The sequence below is a fragment of the Oncorhynchus masou genome, chromosome 33 (assembly GCF_036934945.1).
Source record: "Oncorhynchus masou masou isolate Uvic2021 chromosome 33, UVic_Omas_1.1, whole genome shotgun sequence".
NCBI classification, from domain to species: domain Eukaryota; kingdom Metazoa; phylum Chordata; class Actinopteri; order Salmoniformes; family Salmonidae; genus Oncorhynchus; species Oncorhynchus masou.
The window spans coordinates 36,117,923-36,144,343 of NC_088244.1; the positions used below are offsets into that span (position 1 = coordinate 36,117,923).

Here is a 26,421-nt window from a genome sequence, read left to right on the forward strand (position 1 = left end):
TGTAATTTCTCAAATATACATACTTCAAGTTCAAAAGTAAAAGTATAAATGATTTAATATTCCCTATATTACGCAAACCAGACGGCACCATTTTCTTTCTTTAAAAAAACATGTATGGTTGGTCAGGGGCATACTCAAACACTCAGACATCATTTACAAAGGAAGCACTTCTGTTTAGTGAGGCAGTAGAGATGCCAGGGACGTTCTCTTGATAAGTACATGAATTGGACCATCTTCCTGTCCTGCTAAGCATTCAAAATGTAACTAGTACTTTTGGGTGTCAGGTCAAATCTATGGAGTAAAAAGTACCTTATTTTCTTTAGGAATGCAGTGAAGTAAAAGTTGTCAAAAATATAAATGATAAAGTGCAGATACACCAAAAAACTGGTTGAGTACTTTTTAAAGTATTATTACTTAAAAGTACTTCACACCACTGTCCTTGTTGCATAATATGCAGAAACTCCCTCTTTTATTCATGGTCATCACTAGTTACCACAACCACAAAGTTATAATTATGGCTAAACCCACATTTTTCTACAATGTCTCTTCTTAAAATCGTATTATAAACCTGACCTTAACCCGAACCACACTGCTAACATTGTGCTTAACTCTAACCTTAAATTAACCTCTACAGGATCGGTGGGTCCCCTGCTGGATGATTGAGCTAACCTAGACTAATGTGATTAACATGAGGTTGTAAGTAACACAAAAAAATCCCAAGACATGGACATATCCGATATTGGCAGAAAGCTTAAATTCTTGTTAATCTAACTGTGCTGTCCAATTTACAGTAGCTATTACAGTGACAGAATACCATGCTATTGTTTGAGGAGAGTGCACAGTTATGAACTTGAAAAGTTATTAATAAACCAGTTAGGCACATTTGGGAAAATGTTGAACAGAAAGGCAATGGTTCATTGGATCAGTCTAAAACTTTCCACATACACTGCTGCCATCTAGTGGCCAAAATCGAAATGGTGCCTCGGCTGGAATAATACATTATGGCCTTTCTCTTGCACTTCAAAGATGATAGTATGCTGTCCCTAGGAGAGGTGCGTCACTTGAGTGGGTTGAGTCAATGCCATGATCTTCCTGTCCGGATTGGAGGTGTCCACCCCCCGGGCTTGTGCCGTGGCGTAGATCTTTGCGGGCTATACTCGGCCTTGTCTCAGGATGGTAAGTTGGTGGTTGAAGATATCCCTCTAGTGGTGTGGGAGCTGTGCTTTGGCAGAGTGGGTGGGGTTGTATCCTGCCTGTTTGGCCCTATCTGGTGGTATCGTCGGATGTGGCCACAGTTTATCCCGACCCCTCCTGTCTCAGCCTACAGTATTTATGCTGCAGTCGTTTGTGTCGGGGGGCTAGGGTCATTCTGTTATATCTGGACTATTTTCTCCTGTTTTATCCGGTGTCCTGTGTGAATTTAAGCATGCTCTCTCTAATTCTCTCTCCTCTCTCTCTCTCCTTTCTCTCTCTGAGGACCTGAGCCTTAGGACCATGCCTCAGGACTACCTGGCCTGATGACTCCTTGCTGTCCCCAGTCCACCTGGCCGTGCTATCTGCTCCAATTTTAACTGTTCTGCCTGCGGCTATGGAATCCCGACCTGTTCACCGGACGTGCTATCTGTCCCAGACCTGCTGTTTTCAACTCTATTGACAGCAGGAGCGGTAGAGATGCTATGAAAATCCAACTGACATTTACTCCGGTTGCACCCTCGACAACCACTGTGATTATTATTATTTGACCCTGCTGGTCATCTATGAACATTTGAACATCTTGACCATGTACTGTTATAATCTCCACCCGGCACAGCCAGAATAGGACTGGCCACCCCTCATAGCCTGGTTCCTCTCTAGGTATCTTCCTAGGTTTTGGCCTTTTCTCGGGGGTTTTTCCTAGCCACCGTGCTTCTACACCTGCATTGCTTGCTGTTGCTTGCTGTTTTCGGCTGGGTTTCTGTACAGCACTTTGTGACATCAGCTGATGGAAGAAGGGCTTTATAAATACCTTTGATTGATGGTACAATTATTTTTTACAAAAACACGGTTGGTTTTTCTTTGTATTATCTTTTACCAGATCTAATGTGTTGTATTCTCCTGCATTCATTTTACATTTCCACAAACTTCAATGTTTCCTTTCAAATGGTAGTTAGATTTGGGTATGTCTTTTTAGGTAAAAATTGGAGGGGGGGTAAAAGGGGCAGATACTTAAGAGTTAAGACCTAAAAGCACATTTTTGTTTTCATGAATAGTTACAATATAGTCCATTTTGACTGTGCGCTGAACGTGCGTGCAGGTGAGAATGAATTATTTATTTCTGGAATTCACTTCAACTGTGATCAGACAGTAGGTAGCCTGCAGATCCAACACCTTATGCTTGCTCTCAGCTGCACTAGAGGGTTGAGCAGAGCATTTTCTTGAATTATAACACTGTTCAGCTGGCGTGAGAGATGGCTCAAAAAAAACTTCCCTCAATCCAGTGATGAGAAATTGCGTTGTACTCTGAATTATCCCATTATATCAACTGTTACACAGAGAAGATTGAATGACAGCTAGTAAACAGTAGCAGTCCTTCAATCTTCTCAGTGTAACAGTTGGGATAATGGCACAATAAAGTTTTATTCTGAAATTCCAGTAATATTACAGATACTAGGCCTACGTTGTTATTGAAACCAGGAAGAATGTTCTGCAGGGCAGGATTGGCACACACCATATTATTCAGCAACCCATTTCCCCCTGTTATTTAATTCATCAATTTCCCATTATTGTATATCAAGCAACCTTGGTAGCTGAGAATTCTCAACTCCACAATATGTACATCACATCTCAATGGAGTTGAGTGGCAATTGAGTTTTGGTGGCGTGGACTTTTATTTTGAAGGCGAACCACCAATTCCACTTGTTTTTTTGCTCATGCTAATGTTGTTCACAACACACTGTTCTAGCACTTGAATTAAAGGGTAACTACACCCGGAAATCTGCACACATTTTTCCCAGACCTCAAAAGTTGCCTCCTTAGGTTTTAAGCATTGTTGTGGTCTTAACATTTTCAATGTCGTTTTTTCCCCCTATACATTTTTAGTTACTTTTGTTACTTTTATTTATTTAGCTGGCTACTCTATTACTTGTGGAAAACACTTTTACTGTGTACCTGTCCTTGTCCTGACCTGTTATTAGAGTTGTCAATGAGAGTTTGAAGCCATAGTTCTATTTTGGCATCTACCTTGCAGGGCTGCTCCTTCTCTGTTAACAAACAACGGCTCCCTGGGTGGAGGTCGAATAAAATGCTATTTTTATCAAAAATGACAAATTGCAGCACCCAAAGAAAATAACATCTTTACACAGGACAAATGGGCACAAGGTACACATTTAAAGAATGTACATTTTTACATGTATCGATGTGATACCGACTCGATGTAGCCGGAGGTACACTTCGCCAAAACTCATTGCCACTTAACTCCATTGGAACATGTAACGTGAGAATTCTCAAGTACAACCTTGGTATCGTAGTTGTTTTGTTTTTGGCAAACGAGCAACAAAAACACATTAGTTCACTTCAGGGGAATATGGTTAGCATCTCATACCCAATTCACTCACCTTTCTTTCTACCTCTCTCATTTGTGCTGTGTCTACTGTTCTGCCGTCCCGCCCCTTTCCTGGCCCCAACTTTTGGCTGCTCTGTCACGTTACAGAGGCATTCAGCAGCTTGATCATATACACCGCAGCGTTTGCAGACCAATCATTGTGGCAGACCGCTTGTCCTCAGCCGGCACGCGACGGGGTGGGACAAAAACCCTTATCCACTGTTCTCCTCAGGTAAATGTTACATCTGCCTTGTCTGTCGGAAGTATAGCAATAACTTGATCATTGCTCAAGCAGAGCAGTCTACTTCATAAGGAAAGGTTCTTCCTCACTCAAGGTTTTGTTCCTGGCCATTTCCATATTTGTCATGACAAGACTTGTTTGAGTAGAACCTCAGGAATGAAACAGACCCTAAATGGTGTGTGTTAACTTGTACCAGGCAGATGTTCTGTGCTTTGCAGGGTGCAGCATTCTTAACCACATACATCATCACAAGAGTCAAGAACAGGCAACTGTCTACTTTCTTTCTCCACCACAGCAGCCAACACTTCATTGAGGCTGTCAACTGTATTTCGACAGTATGAACAAATACTGTTGCTCTTGTCTCTCTCTCTCTTAGATGAAATACTCCGGATGTTGAGAATGACACAACGTTCTGTTTGCAGATGTCTGTTGCTTAACAAAGAAGAAGGATGCCAGAAATGTCACATCTAAAATTAAGCTGAACAAACAGTCGTAGGTGTGTGACAGACTTGAATGGCCGACTGGCATAAGACGACTCCGAGAAGACGAGATGCTGGGGACAGTAGGATAGTAGGACATTCAAGTTGCACACAACCAATACTGAAAGTGACTTGCTTACATGTGTTGTATTGGACACACTTTTATTTGTTTCCTTGAGGTCTAGTGAGAGAAGGACTTTTACCCTGACCTTTGTGCCCACATGGAAGCTGTTATTGTATTTGATAAGAGAGGATTAATCATTACCAGGCAGAAATTTGTGCCCACATATTAGTGTGGTTGTGTGCCTCTGGTTTATACCAGCTTTATGGCAGTCACTTTGTCACTGTAAAGCTGAGTTCAAGAGCGTGCATGACTGGAGAGCGGTGCAGTTCTGATTTTAATGATATGGTTTTGAGGAATTATGTTCAGTCGTTTTTGTCTCCAGTGAAGCAATATCCTGTGTATTTTTGACAGATAAATTTCCCTTGCATAGCTACAGTGTGACTGTTGGGCCTGGGTTGATATGATACTGCTAGATCTGACAGCTGAAGTGTTCCAACTATCAAGGCTGTGTCTGATTTTATAGCTCTGCCTGAGGCAGTGACGGAGAGGTTCAACTCTCAACCGCAATGTTGTTCTATCAATGTCCAGTATAACACTTGAGTTGTTACAGAGCAACTATATGAGGGCCAAAGAGAACTCCAGGGAAATGCTACAGTACATAGAGGGAGATCTACTGAGAGGGTGAAGGTTCCTTGTGCATAATGTACACTGTAGACTAGAGCCTGTTCTATGACCTTATTCATAACATCCACATAATAAAGACCTGGACAATCTCGGTCCATTGAATGAATAGCTCTTCATACAGTTATGTTTGGTTGTACTGTACAGTAGCCTATATTTCTCCCACAAACACATCTATTTTTATAGCTCTATGGACATAAAAAGCCCTCACCCACTCTGTCCAATCGGGTTTGTGTCTGTCTGCCTCCGGTGTCTAGCCGAAGATGCTGAACATAACCAGCAAGTTACAGCATTTGTAAATGTCATCTCAGGAAGTCATGTGTGAACAAACATTAGGTCCAGGAAATGACTTGCCAACCACAATGCACTAAATGCTTGACACATACAGTAGGTTGAGTAGAGTTTGTCACCTAGTTGTTGTCACTGCTGTTAAACATTTTAGGTTGGTCTACATTTGCCTGCACATTTAAACTGGAGTTTAATGATTCTTCTGTCTATATCCGTATGTATATTTACTGCTTTTTTTTGACTGACATGTAGTGGTGGTAGAAGCATTACAGGTGTATGGAAGAAGTTCTAGTAGCAGTCTGTTTTAGTCATTGCAATGCTCAGCTATGTGATCCAAGTAAGCCCTTCTCAGATCTATTAGTATTACCGCACCCAGAGCCAATGCTGACTAAGTGAATATTATCTAACCAGTTTAAGTAAAGAGGATAGCGACTGTATTATTTGTGGCCAGTGTGTGAAGCTAAGATTATCCCATCTGTTCAGTGTGATGTGGCCAACCACTTCTGTCTCTCTTCCCTCTGAAAGAGAAACACCGGACCAAAGATACAGGAAGTGTGTTCTATTAAGAGTAGACGGTCTTATTTGTGTGTAATATAGCGTCACTAAGTTCAGTGGTAAACACCCATCATAGCATTCAATCTTAGGGAGCTGTCATAAAGATAACGAACCTACACAGAACACATGGTTGGGGTAGTTAGCGACGACTATGACTCAGGTGGCTTTAAAACCATCTAATTTTAGGGTTTTATTTTCAGACAGAAGGAATTGTCCCCAGTTGCTGTCTGTTAGTCAGACCACCTCCATATATTTCCAAAGACCAATGGCAAAAATGCATCGCTTTGTTAGCTAGTCTTTATATTATAATAACTTCTGTAAATGAGCTCAGTTATTTTTAGGCAGATTATTTAACATTTTCAAAAATGTGTGCCCCTTTAGAGGACAACTTTAATAATATAATTTATATATTTCTCGTGGTGTTGGTGTTTACTTTATCCACAGTGAACATCCAAGAATCTGGAGGCACAGATTGAGCATCCACGACCATGGTGAACCAGGACCCCACCAACCCCTCCCATGCCCTCTTTGACCAGTTTGTCCAGACCCAGACCTGTACGGAGGTGCAGCGTACCTTCTCAGAGCTCTGCCACCACCTAGAATTGGACCCCCGGGACTACCACAGTTTCTACACCAAGCTCAAGGAGAGGCTCAACTACTGGAAGGCCAAAGCCCTCTGGATCAAGCTGGACAAGCGGGCCCAACACCAAGACTACCAGCAGGGCAAAGTCTGTGCCAAAACCAAGGTGTGTGTGTGTGTTTTTATTCTCATTTAAACAATGAAGAGGAATACTCAAGAAGTTATCTGAAGTAAAACACAGTTGTACAAGGAGGCTGGCTGTGTGGTGGTCTGTTAGTGTTGGCTCTCCAGTTGTGTTTAAGGTTTCAACATCAGCATTGTGTCTCTACATTGGCAGAGTACTTTCAGTGCTTTTGATACTATCAAGGTGCATTCAGCAACTGCAGAGCTTTATCCTATTTCCTTCCTTCCTCTCTATATTTATTCCTTCTCTCTTCCTCCCCCCACTCTCTCCCCTCTTCTCTCTCACGCACCCTTTCCCTTTCCCCTCTGTCTCGCTCGCTCTTTCTCCCCCCTCCACCCACCTCTGTATCTCCCTCCCTCTCTCTCTCCTCAGTGCCTGGTTCTGGGTGCAGGGCCGTGCGGGCTGAGGACAGCCATAGAGCTGGCTCTGCTGGGGGCTCAGGTGGTGGTACTGGAGAAGAGGGACTCTTTTTCCCGGAATAACGTGCTGCACCTCTGGCCTTACACCATCTGTGACCTGCGTGGGCTGGCTGCCAAGACGTTCTATGGCAAATTCTGCACTGGGGCTCTGGATCACATCAGTATGTCTACCACTGCCATGCTATATCAACTAGATTTACTGATGTAATAATGCCAATCATATATCGTCATTCATTATGCATGACTAAATCAAACCTAATTTAGTTGATGAATCTATTACCGTTATTTTTTCACATACAGTGCCTGTGTACACTACCAGTCAAACGTTTTAGAACACCTACTCATTTAATTAAGGGTTGTTATTTATTTTTTTTACCATTTTCTACATTGTAGAATAGTAGTGAAGAAATCAATACTATTAAATAACATGGAATCATGTAGTAACCAAAAAAGTGTTAAACAAATCAAAATGTATTTTATATTTGAGAATCTTCAAGTAGCCACCCTTTGCCTTGATGACAGCTTTGCACACTCTTGGGATTCTCTCAACCAGCTTCATGAGGTAGTCACCTGGAATTAATTTCAATTAACAGGTGTGCCTTGTTAAGGCACCTTCCTTCTTAATGTGTTTGAGCCAATCAGTTGTGTTCTGACAAGGTAGGGGGATAGCCCTGTTTGGTAAAAGACCAATTCCATATTATGGCATGAACAGCTCAAATAAGCGAAGAAAAATTACAATCAATACGGATACATATTGTTTCCTTCAAGTGCAGTCATAAAAACCATCAAGCACTAATGATGAAACTAGATCTCATGAGGACCTCCACAGGAAAGGAAGACCCAGAGTTACCTCTGCTGCGGGAGATAAGTTCATTAGAGTTACCAGCCTCAGAAATTGCAGTCCAAACAAATGTTTCACAGAATTCAATTAACAGACGCATCTCAACATCAACTGTTCAGAGGAGACTGCGTGAATCAGGCCTTCATGGTCAAATTATTGCAAAGAAACCACTACTAAACGACACCAGTAAGAAGAAGAGACCGGTGGAAAAGTCGAAATTGGTTGTTTTTGGTTCCAACCGCTGTAAAAGCATGAAGCAGGAGGTGTTATGGTGTGGGGATGCTTTGCTGGTGACACTGTCAGTGATTTATTTAGAATTCAAGGCACACTTAACCAGCATGGCTACCACAGCATTCTGCAGCGATACGCCATCCCATCTGGTTTTTGCTTAGTGCGACTATCATTTGTTTTTCAATAGGACAATGACCCACACACCACCTATTTGACCAAGAAGGAGAGTGATGGAGTGCTGCATCAGATGACCTGGTCTCCACAGTCACCTGACCTCAACACAATTGAGATGGTTTGGGATGAGTTGGACCTCAGAGTGAAGGAAAAGAAGCAAACAAGTGCTCAGCATATGTGCTAACTCATTCAAGACTATTGGAAAAGCAGTCCAGGTGAAGCTGGTTGAGAGAATGCCAAGAGTGTGCAAAGCTGTCATCAAGGCAAAGGGTGGCTATTTGAAGAATCTCAAATCTAAAAAATATTTGATTTGTTTAACACTTTTTTTTTTTGGTTACTACATGATTCCATGTGTGTTTTTTAATAGTTTTTATGTCTTCACTATTATTCTACAATGTATAAAATAGTAAAAAAAATAAAGATAAACCCTTGAAAGATCAGGTGTTCTCAAACTTTTGACTGGTAGTGTGTATCCGTATCGTCAGTCAACTGTTTGGATTGAAGAGGATTGTTTTAATTCCCGGTGTGACAATATCATACATCTTTCTATGTGTCTGTATCCTTCAGGCATCCGTCAGCTCCAGCTGATACTGCTGAAGGTGTCTCTCCTCCTAGGGGTGGAGGTTAACACTGGGGTGGAATTCAAAGGCTTCGTGGAGCCCTCAGAAGCCACGGGTACTCCTAGACTCCCCTCTGTTCCCTCCCTGTATTATAGAAATAAAATACTAGCTATTTGCATGGCTGTAAAAGCTTGTAGGGCAGTTGAAATAATCTGCCCAGAGTCCTGTGTGTGGTAATAGACCTTAATGCTATGCTCTCTCTATGGTTCCCTATGGCTCACCCCATCAGGCTGGATGGCCAAGCTGTTTCCTGACCATCACCCTGCTGGGAAGTTCCAGTTTGATGTCTTCATCTCTGCAGGAGGAGGGCGCTTTGTCCCTGATGGTGAGGAGTGAGGACACACTCACACGCTGTCATCCTGCTGCACATACTGTACACACTTAGAAAACAAAGAATGTAGCCGGACACTCGAGCTCCGATTACAATTGATTCATTAAACGGAAACACTCAATTATATGCACCTGAATTCAGACTGCATATGCTTCTCCTCGATATGCATGTCTTTCTCCCAAGGCTTCAGGTGGAAGGAGCTGCGAGGAAAGCTGGCCATCGGCATCACATGTAACTTCATCAACCATCACTCAGCAGCCGAGGCCCAGGTGGCAGAGATCAGTGGTGTGGCCCGCATCTACAACCAGAAGTTCTTCCAGGACCTGCTCACAGAGGAAGGTAGGATTCTATTATGTGACCCTGGTTTGGGTCTAGTGAGTGCCAACACTTCTACTGTTGGACGCTAAGGTTTCAGCGACCGCGGATCAGGATAAAGAATATTGCAGTCTGGGCATGGTGACAATTATGGCGACAGAGAAGGTGTGGACAGTGGAGATTGCTGTCTTTTTAATCTGTGTCCCTCTTCCTCTTGTCAATGTCATTTGAATTGATGCTATCATCTGTGATGCAATCCCCCTGTTCTTCTTCTCTCGTGCTGTTTCCCTTGTCCTGTCATTGTCTTGTTCTTAGTTTCTCACTCATTCATTTCATTCTCTCTCTTTCATTCATTTAGTTTTTGATCTCTCTCTCTCTCTCTTTCTCTCTTTTCCATATCTCCATCACTCTTTCTCTCTCCTCTCTATCTCTCCCACCCTCCCTCCAGGTATTGATCTGGAGAACATAGTCTACTATAAAGACGCCACCCACTACTTTGTCATGACTGCCAAGAAGAAGAGCCTGTTAAAGATGGGGGTCATTAAACAGGTGAGGGAACCACATCATTACAACCAGCAGCAGCAGCTCCACACTAGGCCTCTAGAGGGCTTTTCACAATACCGAGACAAACTGGACCAAGCCTGGATCCAAACATAGTCCTCCCAAAAACAAGCAGGGGGCTTTTCATGCTCTTTGGAATTAGCCGCTAATAAACCGTGTTGATGTAATTGATGTCTATGCAGCACAGGGTCTGCTCACTCTCACTCCCTCTTGTCACACTAGTGGTCTGGAATGACAAAGCCAGATCCTCTTGTTTTGTCCTCAATGATTAGAGTCCACTCTGTCTGTTATCAAAATAGAGACTTTCCCCTGTCTCATCTGTTATAGTTCAGTTGCCAAGATGGGAGATGTTCTGCTGAGTAACTGTTTAGTATTTCTGTTGCGCTGAAGCTATAATCATTCTATATATTTGCGCATGATTATGGAGGGTTGGTATTTGTGAAATTCTTGTCACTGTTCCACTTTGTTTAAAGATGCTGACTCAGTGTCGGCTTGCTTCTTTATGTGGAGCATATAATGCTTGGCGAGACTACGTGGGAGGATCATATCCATTGTTTTCACATAAAGCTACATCTAGATTCTAGTCTGTGATAGGCAGCTCTCTGATGTATGTCACCACCACCCCAGTGCTTGAATTATGCCAGTCTGCATCAGTAGTACAGACTATCAGCTTCTCCAATGTTCTATTGCTTGAGTATCGGCACCTCTTATATAAGAACACCATTACTGTAAAATTAGAATGAGTACTGGCCTCTAAAATTCTTACTGGCACCTTTATCATTCCACTTCAAGCACTGACCACCCCCAATGTGTCCCCCATAGTTCCCCATTTGTATTTTTGTTCGATTTAATTATATGGTGTCCCCTCTGTGACCACCTCAATTATGTTCCCTCTTGTCTCCAGGACTTCAGTGACGCCAATCAGCTCCTGGGCCAGGCCAACGTGGACCAGGACGCCTTGTTGCGTTACGCCCGCGGCGCTGCCCACTTCTCCACAGGCCACCGCCTGCCCAACATGCAGTTTGCCCTGAACCACGCTGGCCAGCCTGACGTGGCCATGTTTGACTTCACCTGTATGCACCGTGCTGAGAACGCCTCGCTGGTCAGGGAGAGGAAAGGAAAGAAACTACTCATAGGCCTGGTCGGAGACTGCCTGGTGGAGGTGAGAGGTCATGGACATGTGATGGATGATGGCCTTGTTCTAAAATGTCTAACGTATTCATGATTTCTATATATATATATATATATATATTTCATGGTATCTATATCACATACTGTATATACATTCAGTTATACACACAATGATACACTGATCGTACTTTATACACGGTCGTCACTTAGGAAATGGAGTATAAAATTGTCTTGGGGCATTACAGTGTCTACATACAATTTCCTGTTGTCATACAGCACTATCCTAAAAGTGTATGTGTCCACAGCCGTTCTGGCCTCTGGGAACAGGTATTGCCCGTGGGTTTCTGGCTGCCTTCGACACAGCGTGGATGGTCAGGAGCTGGGGCAAGGGAAACCCACACCTGGAAGTCGTTGCTGAACGGTAACCAAGCTTTTTCTATATGATCATAAACACCACCTCAAAAATCATGGGCCCATCCCTTTTCATTGTTACTGTATCGAAGGGGGTTACCCTGGCCGGGCCTTTCAGAGAAAACTCTCCAACTGGTAATACCACTCTAGGCCTTTAACTGTTTTTCCTCACAACATTCTTTTGAACATCCATTACTTCACAAGCAGCTGATTTAAAAAAAATAATCTTCCTGGTGTTGTGTCTTTGGCTATGCCGGATTAAGTGATATGACATGCTATTCTATAAAATAATTTATCCGTAATTAATATTACCTGATTGAGCTAATCATGTAAATGTAATTAACTAGAGTCGGGGCACCACGAAAGAATATTTATAGAGCTGTTATCTTCTGAATAAACTCTTAAAGACCTAGTAATATTTTACATCAATAGCAGTCAATATTAATCGTCACAAAATTCAGTCGCATCTGAAAGTTGTAAATTCTTGGTTATCTGCACGAACCCTGGCTAACAAGTTGAATCAGCAATACAAAATTGGGTTTAATTATTTATTTACTAAATACCTAACTAATCACACAGAATTACACATACACATAATTAATCATAACATGATTTCAAATTACGTCATAAAGGAAAACGTCCCTAGCGGGCGGAACAGATATTACAGCTGGTTACACAAAAGAAAAGGGGCTGGGTTTGAGTGAAAGAGCGGGAAGACTGAGGGACACAGGGAGAAGCTGTGCTATCGTAAGTACTGTATCTTATGTATTCTAAATTACCGCCCATTTCGAAAAGGAAAATGCAATAAATATTTACTCTGAGCTGCGCTTCGGTAGGTTGGTGGTAGATGGAAGGCCGTGTTGCCCAACCGAGTCCTTTGTCCTTTGAAGAATGTCTCTGCTGGTAAATTGTATACGTTGTAGTAACGTCGTTGTGTGGTAGATGGAATACTCTGTCTGTTCCTTCCTAACCTGCGTTTGCAGCTGCTGTTGCTAACTCAACGGCTAGGAGGTATCATTTCTGTAGTGAATAAGAGTTCAAAGTTCATACCATTCGCAACCAAAGCTCACGCTGATGTTGGCTTCGTTCTGTAGTTATTATCTGAACCATTCTGAAATCGGACTGTCGTCCTCACATCCTCGGAACAGGAGGTTATATTGTCGTCGAGGCTTTATATAGGAAGGGAGAAAAGGGGTCTGTTTCATAGTTTACAATCAATGTCTCTTCACGTGGGCGGGGCCACTGAGTCGGGCCTAATTCACTCATGAAAACGCAATTCTCATATTTTAGAAGCTAAAATCACATTTCATCCCATCACAAATAATTTTATGTTGAAACATTTAAATTGAACAACAATTCCATGTGAATCCGATAACTCTGATGTGTAGACTTTACACTGTATAGAGTTTGTCATCTTATCAATGATGAGAATGTCTCAGATGACAACCGAACTGACATCATATTCATTAAGTACCACTGCATATGTTCAATTGGTCAGATTACCAGAGCATAGTTAATTTCCCCCCACCTTCTGATGTTACCAGAATCTCTATGTTAACCAAGGGGTTTGCAAATGTAACATCAGTAGGGTAGAGAGAGGAAAAAGGGGGGGGAAAGAGGTATTTATGACTGTCATAAACCTAACCCAGGCCAACATCATGACACTGAACAAACCCATCAATCTTCTCTTCCTTTGGAGCTGCTTCTTCTTCAGTTCTACACTGAGCTTCTGAGGGATAAGTGTTTCTAGGAGATGTCTTTCCCTCTGACTGAAATAGGGAGAGTATCTACCAGCTCCTGTCCCAGACCACGCCAGAGAACATCAGTAAAAACTACAGTGTCTTCAGCATAGACCCGGCTACACGCTACCAGCACGTCAACCTCAACTCCATCAAGGCCAACCAGGTCAGAAACACACAAATATTATCTATTACATTATAGTCCTTCTATTTCTATGGTCAGCACAGACTCAAAGCTCCATTGATTCCTGATTCACAATATTGGACAAACCTGAAAGACACTGTGCTGGCTTGGATTTGTTTTCTTTTCAACACGGTTCCAGCAACTATAATGGATGCGTAACCAGGCCAGCTCAGTAAAGTTTGGTTCAGGTTCGATGGGGTTCGATGGGGTGAAAAGGGTATGACTGTCTCACTGTATCAGTGCTAGCAAAGTGAATAGATATTGTGCTGAGTAACATTGTAAACACATTGTGAATTATATCAGTGCTGCTATGCCATTTTGGGTTGATATTTCCCAGAGTGTACATGTGTTGCCAAGAAACTGCTCTGTTTGTGTATGAAGTGTTGAGCCGGCTAGGAAATGCTTTTTGATTTCCCCCACTAGAGGAGTATTGATCTGAAAGGCTTTAGTTTTCACAAACTACCAGATCAATTACACTGCATCAAACCAAACGCCAGCTTTCTGCATTTGAGTACCAGCCTTATGAAGCCTACTGTGTTCTTAGCCTGGTCCTAGATCTGTTTGTGCTGTATATCCAACTCCTATTGCCCTTGCTTGACAATGACCGTAGGAGTTGGCAAGACAGCACAAGCATATCTGAAACCAGGTTACGGTGTTCTGGCTCTAGTATAAAATTCAACTCAAATCAAGTGCTATGGTGTTTATTATGATTCTCTCTCTTTGCATGCATTCCAAAGTTGCAACATCTGTATGATGTTGAAGACCATGTTGATTTGGGCCGACCAACCAAGAAGCAGAAAGGCAGGTTGTCTCACCTGCGACAAGGTTTGTCTAGCTTCACTTTACTAAAGCAGTAATGCATGAGGGGAGCATGGGCATGATTCATTGTTTGTTTGGACACGACTGTGCTGGGCAATTCCACGGTAACGGAATTACACTTTGACTCAGTTTTTTCCACTTTAAATGTATGCTAAACAAAAACCTTTTGATCTTAATGTTTTACAAACCATACAACTGTATGCACAAAGACTACTTTTAACCATTTCCACTGGAGAATTTAAAAAAGGAACTTAGTGGAAGAACTGTGCAGATGCAAACTTTGGTAACAGGTCTACATTTCACAATAACGTTGTTAAATACGTGCTCTGAATTAAGATTCAAAGATGTCTGCAGAAAGAATGGGGTGTCAGCTATGACATGACACCTTGAGTTTGAAAATATATATTTTGGTTATTGAACTACAAGTGGATTTACATCTGGTAATGGAATTACGGTGACGGAATTACAGTAACGGAATTACATTATGGGTCCCTGATCTGTACTGTACAGAGATGCATAATTCTGGATCGGAATGTAGTTATTCTCATGTTTCGCAAGTTTGGAAATCACAGTGCAGCACAGCAGAGCACTGTCCAGACTCTGACTGTTTTAATATTCCAGGCCAGATAACAGAAAGACAAAGAAAATAGTTCTGAGCTGAACATAACAGGATGCCAGTGGAAGGGAGGACAGTAGCAGGTGACCCAACTGTGGTTTGTGACTATTATGATTTCCCATTCAGTTGCAGTAATTCCGTTACAGATTTTTGCCGTAATTCTGTAATGGAATTTACAAGTTTTAATAGAGCTGCAATATGTAACTTATTGGGAGACCTGACCAAATGCACATAGAAATGTGAGTTATAGATCTGCCATTCTCATTGAAAGCAAGTTTAAGAAGCAGTAGATCTGTTCTATGTGCGTTAATTGCGTTCTTAAGTTTAGTTTTTGCTGTCTTTTACTTTCAGTTTTGTACACCCACTTCAAACATCTGAAAATACAATATTTTTGGTTATGGAAAGATATTTCACAGTGGTTTAGATGGTACAATGATTCTCTATACTATACTTGCTTGTTTTGTCACTAAACTGAAATTAGGCGAACTATTAGAATTTTAACAACCAGGAAATGGCGGAGCGATTCCTGCGTAGTGTAAGCCTACTAAGCATGCGTTCTAAATCCTAATGCAGTGTTCCTATGTGTGTTCATGGCCCAGATTCAGTTGGAGCTTTTGAGGAGCTGTTGAAGTGGTGCCAGCAGCACACGGCAGGGTACGACAGGGTGAAGGTGAAGGATCTGACCCAGTCCTGGAGGTCTGGCCTGGCCTTGTGTGCCCTCATCAACACCTTCAGACCCCATCTTATGTGAGTCTGTGGGCTTTATAAGGGGACAATTCAATTTATACAGCACAAATGTAGCAAATGCACCAAGTAGTACCGCAGGAGGAAAGACTACCCGTGAGTCTACAGTAAAATGTCATTGGTCTGAGAGGCTTTTCTAATTTCAAATTATTCTAATTCCATGCTACTACCTGTCCAATAAGAAAGCAAACGTTCATGTTCTATGGTGTGCCCTACTGAACATGGCCCTGGTCAACACAGTAACTATCCCTCACCTGTCCCTCCAGTGACATGTCCTCTCTGAAGGAGTCTGATTCGGTCCAAAACAACCAGCTGGCCTTCAGCCTCCTGGAGGAAGAGCTGGGCATCCCTCCCATCATATCAGCCAGTGACATGGCCACCAAGGAACAGATAGACAAGCTCTCCATGGTGCTCTACCTCACACAGATCCACGATGCCTTCAACGAAAGGACGCCCACGAGAGGTAAGCATCAGGGCAATGGCTGTCAGACATGTTACGTACAGTAATTAGCACCGTGATTGTTTGGTTACTTGTAGCCTTGACGCCAGCCACCTTGAACAAGAAAGTGTTGTTGAGGTCTGTATCACGAGACTAGATGATGTATATTTGTAGAATGTTACTGTGACATTGTTATCTCAACATTATGCATAGTTGTATTCATTACATAAAGGTGTTTTTCTTGTGCTTAATTTCTAAAAATGCTGGACCAAATTTCAGCAGTTTTCAATATTAACCATATCAAATAGCCTACTATTAGTGAAAGCGATTGAATCTGGACCTATGTTTGCTGTTTAGACAGTGCATAGCTTATGTAACCCCCATTTGTACAACCTTGGGCCCAGGTGTTTTTTCTCTATGAAATGTGTTTTGTGTTGATAAGGAGGGAGAGGGCTGTCATTGTCCCTTTAAGAGCATTACCCAGCATTCCTCTGGTTAGAGTAGCTGGGTCTGTGCTCATAACCAGCCCTGATTGACTGTCAGGGTTGTGCTGCTCTCCTGAGCTCAGTCGGTAAGCCAGGCAGCAGTCAAAGCAAACGGCACAGCAGCCCGTGAGGAAATGGCTTGTCAGGCTTGGGTGGGACGAGCCTCGGCGTCATCTAAATGATATCTAATATTCCTGCTGTGAGGAAGAAGGATTTTCCCGGTCTGTTTTTGCTGCCGGGGGTATTTCTGGTAAATACTAGCAGAGTGTGTAGCAGAGATATTTTCAGTGGTGATCCAGCATTTGGAGGCAGGCTTGGAGAGAGGGTGTGACTTGCTCCGCTTGCCTTGTCGCTGTGATGCCGTAAGTAGCATAACAGTAGCTCTCTGTAGGGGGATCGGCTGTCTGGCTTGCACACAGATGCGCATGCACGAGGGACATGTCCTGTCTGTCACCGGGCGCTTACACAGGAGTTCTCTCAGGGGGATTGACAAGTTGAATTTAATTACATCTTCTACAAAGCCTTGTTTTCAACAGCAGTGTAGAGAAGCTGGATGTGTAATATAAAATGACTTGACAGGATTTTTACATAAGAGAGATTGGTAGAGGAAAAAGCCAGAACACATTGTTTATGTACAAGAAGCTGTGCACATTTTTAAAATGCAGGTTTCTCTGCTGTAGGGAGGGACTCCGGACAACACAGTGGGGTTAGGTTAGTGCCTGTGAAACGTGTGTGTTCTGGCAGAACAGGGACAGTATGAAACTGAAGCCGGAGTGCGTTTGTGTGTCTGCAGCAGAACCCCCGAGCCTTCTGACACCGTCGAAGACCCTGTCATTTCAGGCTGTGTTCTTCCTCAACAAGCTCAAGCACAACTCTCTGCAAAGACGCAAGGTAAGGCTCGGGCAATCAGCTGCATGTTGTCACTGCGACTGGTCAGCTGTTTACTCAATACAGTATCAGGTATAGCGTGCTAAAAAAACAAACATTTGTCTGTCGGGTAAAATGGAGAGTAGGCCAACCAAGTTCACATCGACTGTCAATCTTTTTCATGCAACTCCCCACTGTCATTAACTATTTACTTACAGTAATATCAGAGTTCTCTAGATAGGAACCTTCAATTCACATGCCCAGCCATTTTGGTTTTGGTTCTCGTAATTATGCTTTGATTCATTCATTGTACGTTCATTGTCAACAGTTAAACAATGTGTTTTAGTCATAATTTGCTTGTTTTAGTTCGTTATTATAACTAATACCGTACTGCAGAACACTTACAGTAGATGTTTACCTTTGTTGGCCTTTTCCAAAATCAACTGTAATAGCAAAGACACCTCTCAAGCATGTAAGATAATATCTAAAGCATTGTTCATTTTGACATCATCCATTATTCATTTGCATATTTTAAACCAAAAACTGTCATGTGACTCTTTTATCTTTTACACAGGAGAGACTGGCAGCCGAGACAGAAGAAAAAGATAAAAGGATGAGGATGGGAGATGAGGAAGATGTGAGTAGTGTCTAGAATACAAATGCTATCCTCATTACCATCGGCTTCCATGCAGCGCTAACCTTTTCCTGTGTGATGGATGGATCTGCAGACTGCAGGGCTACTCCAACTGCTATTCTATACAATGTTTCCGTGCTATGTTATTGAACTACTGACATCACTGGCGGTTGTTCCTCTCTTTGGTTACTACTGGGTTATAACACCTAGGGTACAGACCTTTGTAACAATTGTTGAACATGCCAGATTTGTCATTTTGAGTCGTTCCTCTTACTTTGGCCTTCAGGACTAGTCGCTATTGTTACATCATAAGCACATGTTTGTGTGCTAAGTTATTGAAGTACTGTTCAAATATGATTGTTGGTCTCAATTTCTTTGCTCTCAGCCTGTAGCCCCTCTCTCAGCCCCTGAGGTGACCCCTGACCCTGAACTAAGCCCGACGTCAATGAACAATGAGGAGTGTTACTTCTGCGGCCAGAGGGTCTATGTGCTGGAAAGGATCAGCACCGAGGGCAAGTTCTTCCACCGTAGCTGCTTCACCTGCCAGCAGTGTGGTACCACCCTCAGACTTGGCAGATATACATTTAACCAGCACACGGGTGAGTGAGCATGACAACTTCTTCTACCACTGAGTGCCAGTCTGTTTGTGCTAATCATGTTAATTCCTTAGCATGCTGATGAATTCCAAGGAGGTGACCTGATAGCGTAGACTGGCACTCAGTCTCGTGGGATATCTGCTGGGTCCTAATGAGCCCCTTTGAATATTTTTGTTACAAGCGCAACATCATGTTACTATGCAAGTAGGACTTCCATGGTCGTTATGTACTCAAGTGTGGAAAAAATGTTCTCTGTGACATGTTGTGTTCTGTCTTCTGAAATGTTGTCTGCTCACAAAGACGCATCAAGCTACTCCCTCTTTGGACAATACAGAAACAGAATTATAGTTATTTCTGGTGCAACAGCTTCCATACCTGTAGTAAGTTAAATCCTCCAAGGCAAGGAACCTACATCCGGATGATAAATACAGCACAGTTTAATGTATTTATGCACCATATGAAAAATGAATGAAAGATCCCCTTTTTACGTGTTTTGTGGTTCATGTGAAAAGGAGAACGGGAGAAAGGGTTGCCAAGTAGCATCTCTTAACATGTACCAGATCCAGAGTCTGTGCAAGCTGTTGATTTCCCTCTTGTGCCCTCAGGGAAGTTCTACTGTGAGCTGCACTCTGAACAGATAGGGAACAGGGAACAATCCCCATCCGTTAAGGTGGGTCTCTCTGTTCTGAGTTTGAGCAGATGGGAAATTAAACCGTTCTGTTGCATACCATGTTGCCAGCTTGTGGCTCAGCTTGTCTGTACAGAACAGTTAAGGACAGCTAGTGGGTAGAAGTAATACATTGGCGTTGAGTCACAAGACTTGTTAATTTCCAACAGGGCAGTGTACCATGACCATTCATTTACAGAGGAATGTTTAATCACAACAATGCTAATGCTACAATGCTTCTTTCATTTCGTTCCCTTCTAGGATACCATCGGAGGTCACGAGGAGAGAGGTGTGAATTCGATCTCCAGTGAAGACCCCTCACCTTGTCCCTCTGAGGACGATGAGTACTATCTAGACTCGGGTCCTCCTAAACCCATGGAGTCTCTGCATCTTCAGAGTCAGGAAGACCCCAGTAGCAAACAGCCTAACCCTGTAGAGGAGCACCCGGTCTCACCAAAACCACCCATAGACGTTTTCACAGAGAAAGTTTTTGAGGACTGTGAGGTAGAGGAAGAGGGGAAGGAGGGGGGTGAGGATGCCCCCTCGGATCCTCTGACCCCTGTCCCAAAACCTCGCCACTCTCGCTCGTCCATCCCAAGCCCTCAGGCCTCCCCTCCTGTACCCAAACCACGCACCGTCCTCCTCACCCCAAAAGGGGACACGTCACCAGCCCATGTAGGGGAGAAGGGTTCCCCCAGGGCAGAAAGAGAAAAAGGGACTCCCAAGGCAGCCCCTGACTCCAGGCCGAAGCCATCCCTGCGGAAGCTGCAGCTGACCGACGAGGAGAAGAACCACCTAGTTAACTTGAGCTTCAGCCTGGACTCTGACTCAGAGACACCCGGTTCTTCCTCCTGCTCCTCTTCCTCAGCCACAGCAGGGGGTCCCTGCCCACCCAAACCCCCAGGTATCTTTTTCTTTCATTACCTTTTCTTTGTTTAGTCTCTTCTATTGTTTTAACTGTTTTTAAAAATGTTGCGATTTTAAATGGGAGTGTGAACTATGTTTAAAATGGCCCAGTCGAAAGCTTGAAGGGTTTAATAAAGTGTGATTTGAGGTGCAGACGGCCAGGAGGAGGAGGGCTACTGGAGTGGGGGCCCTGGGTCGGGGGGCCCTGGGTCGGGGGGCCACATACGGGAGCACAGGAACCGCCGCTGCTTCAGGAGGAAAGAGGAACCAGCGGCGGGCCGGGGTCAGCACGCCAGGGTCCGCTCCAAGTTCTCCCCCTGGAACTTGTCCTCTCCTCGGCTGGGGAGGGACCAACGCTTCAGCGTCCTCAACAGCCACCCAGGTAAAGACCCTAGTGGGCTGTGAATTACTGTCTCGGCCATAGAGACACAATTACTAGAGAGGCTATGTCATAAACCCTCAAAGTTCCCGAATGGGGTGAAAATGGCCGCCACTTTGGTCAGGGAGTAATCCAAACCAGTGTAATTGGAAAGAATGGTAGTGGAGGCGTAATCCTGATTTTTATTCTGCAGGAAAATAGAGTACGGCATGTCATTATATCAGAAGTTGTGAAGTACAATTACTGTCATCCTAAAATATTGTCATATTAATATAAATAGTTCAAATGGATTTCATACCCATTTTCTGTATAATTATGTTTTCTTGGAAAGCAGCGAGGGCTATTCTACGTGATACTATATCAGTACTTGTTGCATTTACAACGTGTCTAAATCCTATCATCAACTGATTTGAGCCAGTGAATATATGGCTGTGGATTGACTGCATTGTTTGACTAGAATGTTGGCATATTGGCAGTTTAATTTAAAAATATACATGTATATATATATATATTGATGTAATCATTCCTCTAAAACTGTCTGGCTAGCTAGCCAACAAACATACAGTCCGTGCAGATAAATGATTCAAATTCATTATTTTACACTATCACAGCACTGGCAAACTGTGGTTAACCAACTCCCTGATCAAAATGGCTGACCTTTATCCCATCATAAGAAGGTTCATGTCCATTTTAGTATTCTGATTCCTAATTATATGGTGTCAGTATGACAACATCTTTATACCTATCAATTATTTATTTATATCGCAAACAGCAGTTGTTAATAGCCATGTTCTTCATATCTATTCTGAATGAATAATTGTATTTCTTTAACTTCAAAGAAGTACACCATGGCCACAGTGTATCTGAGGAAGATTGTGCTGATGATGATGATGAGGACGAGGAAGAGGATGAGTTGGATATGTTTGCACCAGATGGCTTGGATTTATATGACGATAAGGTAAGGAGTGGGACTTGTCTGGCTGGCATATTAAGCCCATAGACATTGCACTCACACGCACTCTCCCTTGTCTCTAGTTCCAGACCATCCCTTCAGACCCTGTGGAGGCTGAGAAACTGGAGCTGTTGAAGATGAGGACGTTGGATCGACGGGCCAAGGCGTGTGAGATGCAGCGCTTCCACAAAGCACAGGTCGGTTCACTGTACTGAGATTTTCCAGTAAAGCATAGGATTGTGTTTACTAGAGAGAGAGAACATTAATTGTTGCAAAAGGTTTTGCTCTGGTGCACCCTACTGAATACTGCACAGGTCTGTTCACTGTCTGAACAGGACAGTGATAATGCCAGATCAGAACAGCTCTACATTGGGATGGTTCGTCTTAACACTGGACCTGCCAGTATTGAGTCTTGCTGCTTGTCTAGTGTTTTCTGCTTTAAAGCTCATCTTATTGTATGCTTGTGACCCCCTCCACCCAGTCTATTCAGAGACGCCTGGAGGAGATTGAGGTGACGTTTAAAGAGCTGGAGGATAAAGGTGTGGTGTTGGAGCAGGTACTCCGAGGAGAGGAAGGTGCGGCCCCACCCCGACCCTTTCGTTTGATCTAGTGAACCATAACACAGTACTTTGAACATCGCTTGTCTTCTTGCAAAGATTTGCCTTTTCATCTTTTATCCTGTGATGCTCGGATGGACGTCCATAGAGCGAAACATTGGCATTTGGCAAACTTTAGGGATCAAAGAACTCCTTGCGTCTCTTTCGCCCTCCCCCTATCATGTCTTCTCATTCTCCCACAGGCAGTGGCGGTTCCCCTGAGATGATCGACCAGTGGATCCATCTGGTCCATCAGAAGAACGCCTTGGTCTCTGAGGAGTCAGACCTCATGGTGGCGTGAGTGTAGAACTTTTCAATACATTTCCACACATTATACAGAGTGTGGTGTTCTTGTGTGGTGAGAGTCCCTAGCTGAAGTAGCCAGTGGGGGACAGAGAAGCAGACTTATTGTGTTCAACATAGCTGCACCCTTGTTTTGCCATGTTGACTCATGAGCTGAGTGTGAGCTGTGGGGGGGGGGTCCCTTAACTGCAACTAAGGCCCTATTGAATGAAACCAGCCACTTCTATTCAACTGTTTTCTGTTTCCTCAGGTCTCGACAGCTGGAGTTGGAGGACAAACAGAGTATGCTGGAGATGGAGCTCAGACAATACATGGCGCTGGATGGTATGTTTCTCTACAAAAAGACTGGATCGTTGCATTTGTCTCACTGATAGCGTTGTTGAAAGCTCACATATTGGGAGGAGCAAAAGAGGGAGCGGATAGGCTTTTTGTTCAGCTCCTGTGCGAAGTTTGACGTGTGTCCGTAAAATCCTCTTTTATCGTGTCCGTGTCCACCCCAGACTCTGAGAAGACGGCGGAGAAGCAGGCAGAAGAGGACCGTGTGCTACAGGAGATGCTGGAGGTGGTTGACATGAGGAACTCTCTGGTGTCCTTCCTGGATGAGAAGCGACTCAAGGAGATCGAGAGTGACAAGCAGCAGGCCACCTCGCTGTTAGAGGCCAAGAGACACTCCACAGCCTCAGCAGGGGCACAGGTGCACTGGGCGTGAGGGTGACACACACACACACACACACACATGTATCTGCTAAAATGAAGGAAACACTTGAGTAAATGAGGGATGCAAAGTATATTGAACGCAGGTACGTGGTTCTTTAGTTAATTAAGCAATTAACATCCCATCATGCTTAGTGTCATGTATTAAAATGCCCAGTTGCCCATTATTTTGGCTACCATGGCTAGAAGAGATCTCCGTGACTTTGATAGAGGAGTCTCAAAGGAGCCTAGGGGGTTTAAAGTGTGTCTGTCACCGGCTCTCAACCCAATTGAACACTTCTGGAGCGGTGCTTGACACTATTTTCCATCAACAAAACACTAAATGATGGAATTTCTCATGGAAGAATGGTGTCCCATCCCTCCAATAGTTCCAGAACACATCTATGCCAAGGCACATTGAAGTTGTTCTGGCTTGTGGTGGCCTAACGCTATATTAAGACACTTATGATGGTGTTTCCTTTATTTTGGCAGTACATGCCTACATTAATACATATGTACAGGTATACATACACACTTAAATGTATTTAAAGAGAATATTGCTGCTTACAGACGCACACGCATGATCTTACATTTGCAAAGCCAAAGATGTATTGGTGAAGGTATTTCTCCAGAAGTGTTGTGCTCTGTGTTGAGCCGCAGTGTACTGTCCAACTCCAGATGTATAACACAGAAACTGGTCTAGAGATATGTGGCTTACAATCTGGATGCATCCAGGCCTTCCTGGCCTGTTCCCACTGGCCATACATCTCCAGTGAAGGCAGTGCTCCAGCAGCAGCCCCAGAATAAAGAGACCCCCACAGCCAGCTGAACTCGCACCAACCTGACTAACTGCTGACCGCAGTACTGCAGTACAAAGCCAAGGAGTTGAATGGTCACAGGGTTAATATATTCTGTGGGTTGGACAGTGTTGTGTAAAATGCCTTTTTTTGTTGTTGTTGTGTAACACTGGATGAGTGAGTTCTGCTAAGCACCACGGTAATATCACAATTCTACTTTTGTATACTGTATAAATTGACATAATTAGATTATATTACAACAATTTGTTGTTTGAGAATTGCGTGGTCCATAACAATTCAATATTATTAAAGATGTTAAATATTAGATTATTTACTAGTATTTAAAGTTATTCCTTTTTTAATTTTTTGCACCTTCAGTGACTCATGTTGTGGATTGTTTTGCATGTTACATTTATAGTTAATGTTTAGTCTCAGGGGTTAACCAGTGCACTCCTCTAGGAATCGTTGTTTGATGGAGGTCACTAATTGGACGTGTGATACTAAGGCTGCAATACACAGGCAGCCCAATTTGAATTGTTCTTTTGACCACTCACAGCAGATCTGATTGGTCAAAAGACCAATTGGTGAAGAATAAGATCAAAATTGGGCGGCCTGTCTAAATGCAGCTTTTAGTGTATGGGTGAAATACATTCTGAAGTGACAGGCTATTTTCTGACTCTATATCCATCATTTATCATTTGCTAATCTCTAAGTATAATAGTATAGCCAAGGGAAAACGTTGTTAGTCAGACCCAGCCTAATGTACCCTCCAGTGTTGAATGCCTCTGTTGTGCTGCCGGGACAGTACTTTGCAGAATATAACATAAAGACCCTGCACTGTCATCTAATTTTATGACTTAAGGACATCCTCGTATGTACGTATTGGATTTTTTGGTAAACCTTGTCCCATGTTGTTTTGATGCTGTTCCTAATGGTTACCACTAGAGAGCATACCTACCCTGTTTGGCTGCATTGCATTAGTGGAAACCAAGACTTTGGTCATGGCAGACCTGATTGTCGTTAGATATTTTAGTTGTGACCGGGACAATTTTAGCTAACCCTCTTCCTAACCTGTTACGAAAAGTTGCTTCTGCTAGTCAAAACCGACACATCTGCCCTAAGAATAGTCTTGGTTTCCACTAATGTGATACAGCCCCTGTTTGACAGCGTTTATAGACACATGATTCACGTGACTTCACAAATTGCCCGTGAACTGCAATAGGTTCAGCAAGTGTTTAATTGTAATCTAGTTTATTCTGCACTGGCACTGGATTGACTAAATAAATACTCAGAATAAAGAAGTAGTCTTGTTTCACTGCAAATTGAACTTGCTCAGTGATGCCTGCTAGCAATGCAAAACAACTATATAGCTAGCCTCTTTGAAATAACCTGAATATAATTCTGAAAGTAATAAAATACACGGTATTGTGTTTGCAATTTCATTGCTGAAGCACTTATGTGATGTCCAATGCACCATTCTGCAACTAGGCTGCAGTTGTGCAATAGTTGCAGGTGGAGATCTTCCAGGTCATCCATATCGATTGACTTTGATCCTGTTCATCAGGACAGATATGGGCCAGCATTTCTATGCAGCTCACTATCATTACATCTAAGTTGAAATGTGCTATTTGCAAGCCTCTGTTATTAAGCTTATAGCTGCTGTCACCATATCCATCGCATGGTGTTTGGCACCAGGGGTTTGGGCCCTGGTGGGTACAGGCCCACCCAATGCGGAGCCAGGTCCAACCAATCAGATTGAGATTATTATTTTTTGTTTAAATGTTATTGCTCTATTTGTCAGTGTTACAAATGGGACATTATTTCTCTTTTTACCTAAGCAGAGTACTTGACTTGAGCAGGAGCTCACCAGAACTGAGTAGCGGCACCTACATTTTTTTTCTGCTCGAGTTCCTGCACCTCATAGAATATTAGCGCAAAATATTGAGTTCCTGAACCTAAATATAAACGGTACCGGCACCTGCAGCTTTTCAGTCCAAGTCGAGCACTGGCATAAACATTCATACACGCATAGGAAGGGGGGTGGGACATAAATTGACAATAATACATTTTATTTTGAAGATGCCTTCTCGGACACTCAAGGACATCTTACATAAAATATAGTGCTGTAATAAAATATATTAGGCCTATGTAATGAATATGAATTGTTTGATTATTTACCAGGAAAAATAAATACAAATTGTTTAAAAAACAACAACAATATAATAGGCGGGTTCTGGCACGTGTGTCACTTCGCACTGATACCATGTGCAGTAAACAGTATCTATCGCTGTGTAGGCTATTTACCTTTAGCTAAGACTC

At 43.0% G+C, this 26,421-nt stretch overlaps 1 protein-coding gene across 6 annotated transcripts; it reads left to right on the forward strand.

Moving 5' to 3' along the window:
- The first annotated feature begins 3,721 nt into the window (after positions 1-3,721).
- Positions 3,722-25,424, forward strand: LOC135528396 (F-actin-monooxygenase mical1-like). Of its 6 annotated transcripts, none has more exons than XM_064957449.1 (26): positions 3,726-3,812; positions 4,198-5,547; positions 6,333-6,634; positions 7,025-7,232; positions 8,885-8,992; positions 9,167-9,262; positions 9,452-9,607; positions 10,032-10,132; positions 11,049-11,306; positions 11,581-11,696; positions 13,465-13,591; positions 14,347-14,434; positions 15,644-15,791; positions 16,055-16,251; positions 17,506-17,603; positions 18,154-18,216; positions 18,599-18,812; positions 19,415-19,479; positions 19,738-20,380; positions 20,531-20,764; positions 21,601-21,719; positions 21,797-21,910; positions 22,195-22,288; positions 22,513-22,606; positions 22,863-22,936; positions 23,113-25,424. In XM_064957449.1, exons 3-26 carry the CDS (start codon positions 6,377-6,379, stop codon positions 23,319-23,321), a joined length of 3,882 nt encoding a protein of 1,293 aa, XP_064813521.1. In that variant the 5' UTR covers positions 3,726-3,812; positions 4,198-5,547; positions 6,333-6,376; the 3' UTR covers positions 23,322-25,424. The 6 variants fall into 6 exon arrangements, with proteins under 6 accessions (XP_064813523.1, XP_064813521.1, XP_064813525.1 ...); XM_064957453.1 differs by having other exon boundaries at positions 21,604-21,719; XM_064957454.1 differs by having other exon boundaries at positions 20,537-20,764.
- The last annotated feature ends 997 nt before the right edge of the window (positions 25,425-26,421 follow it).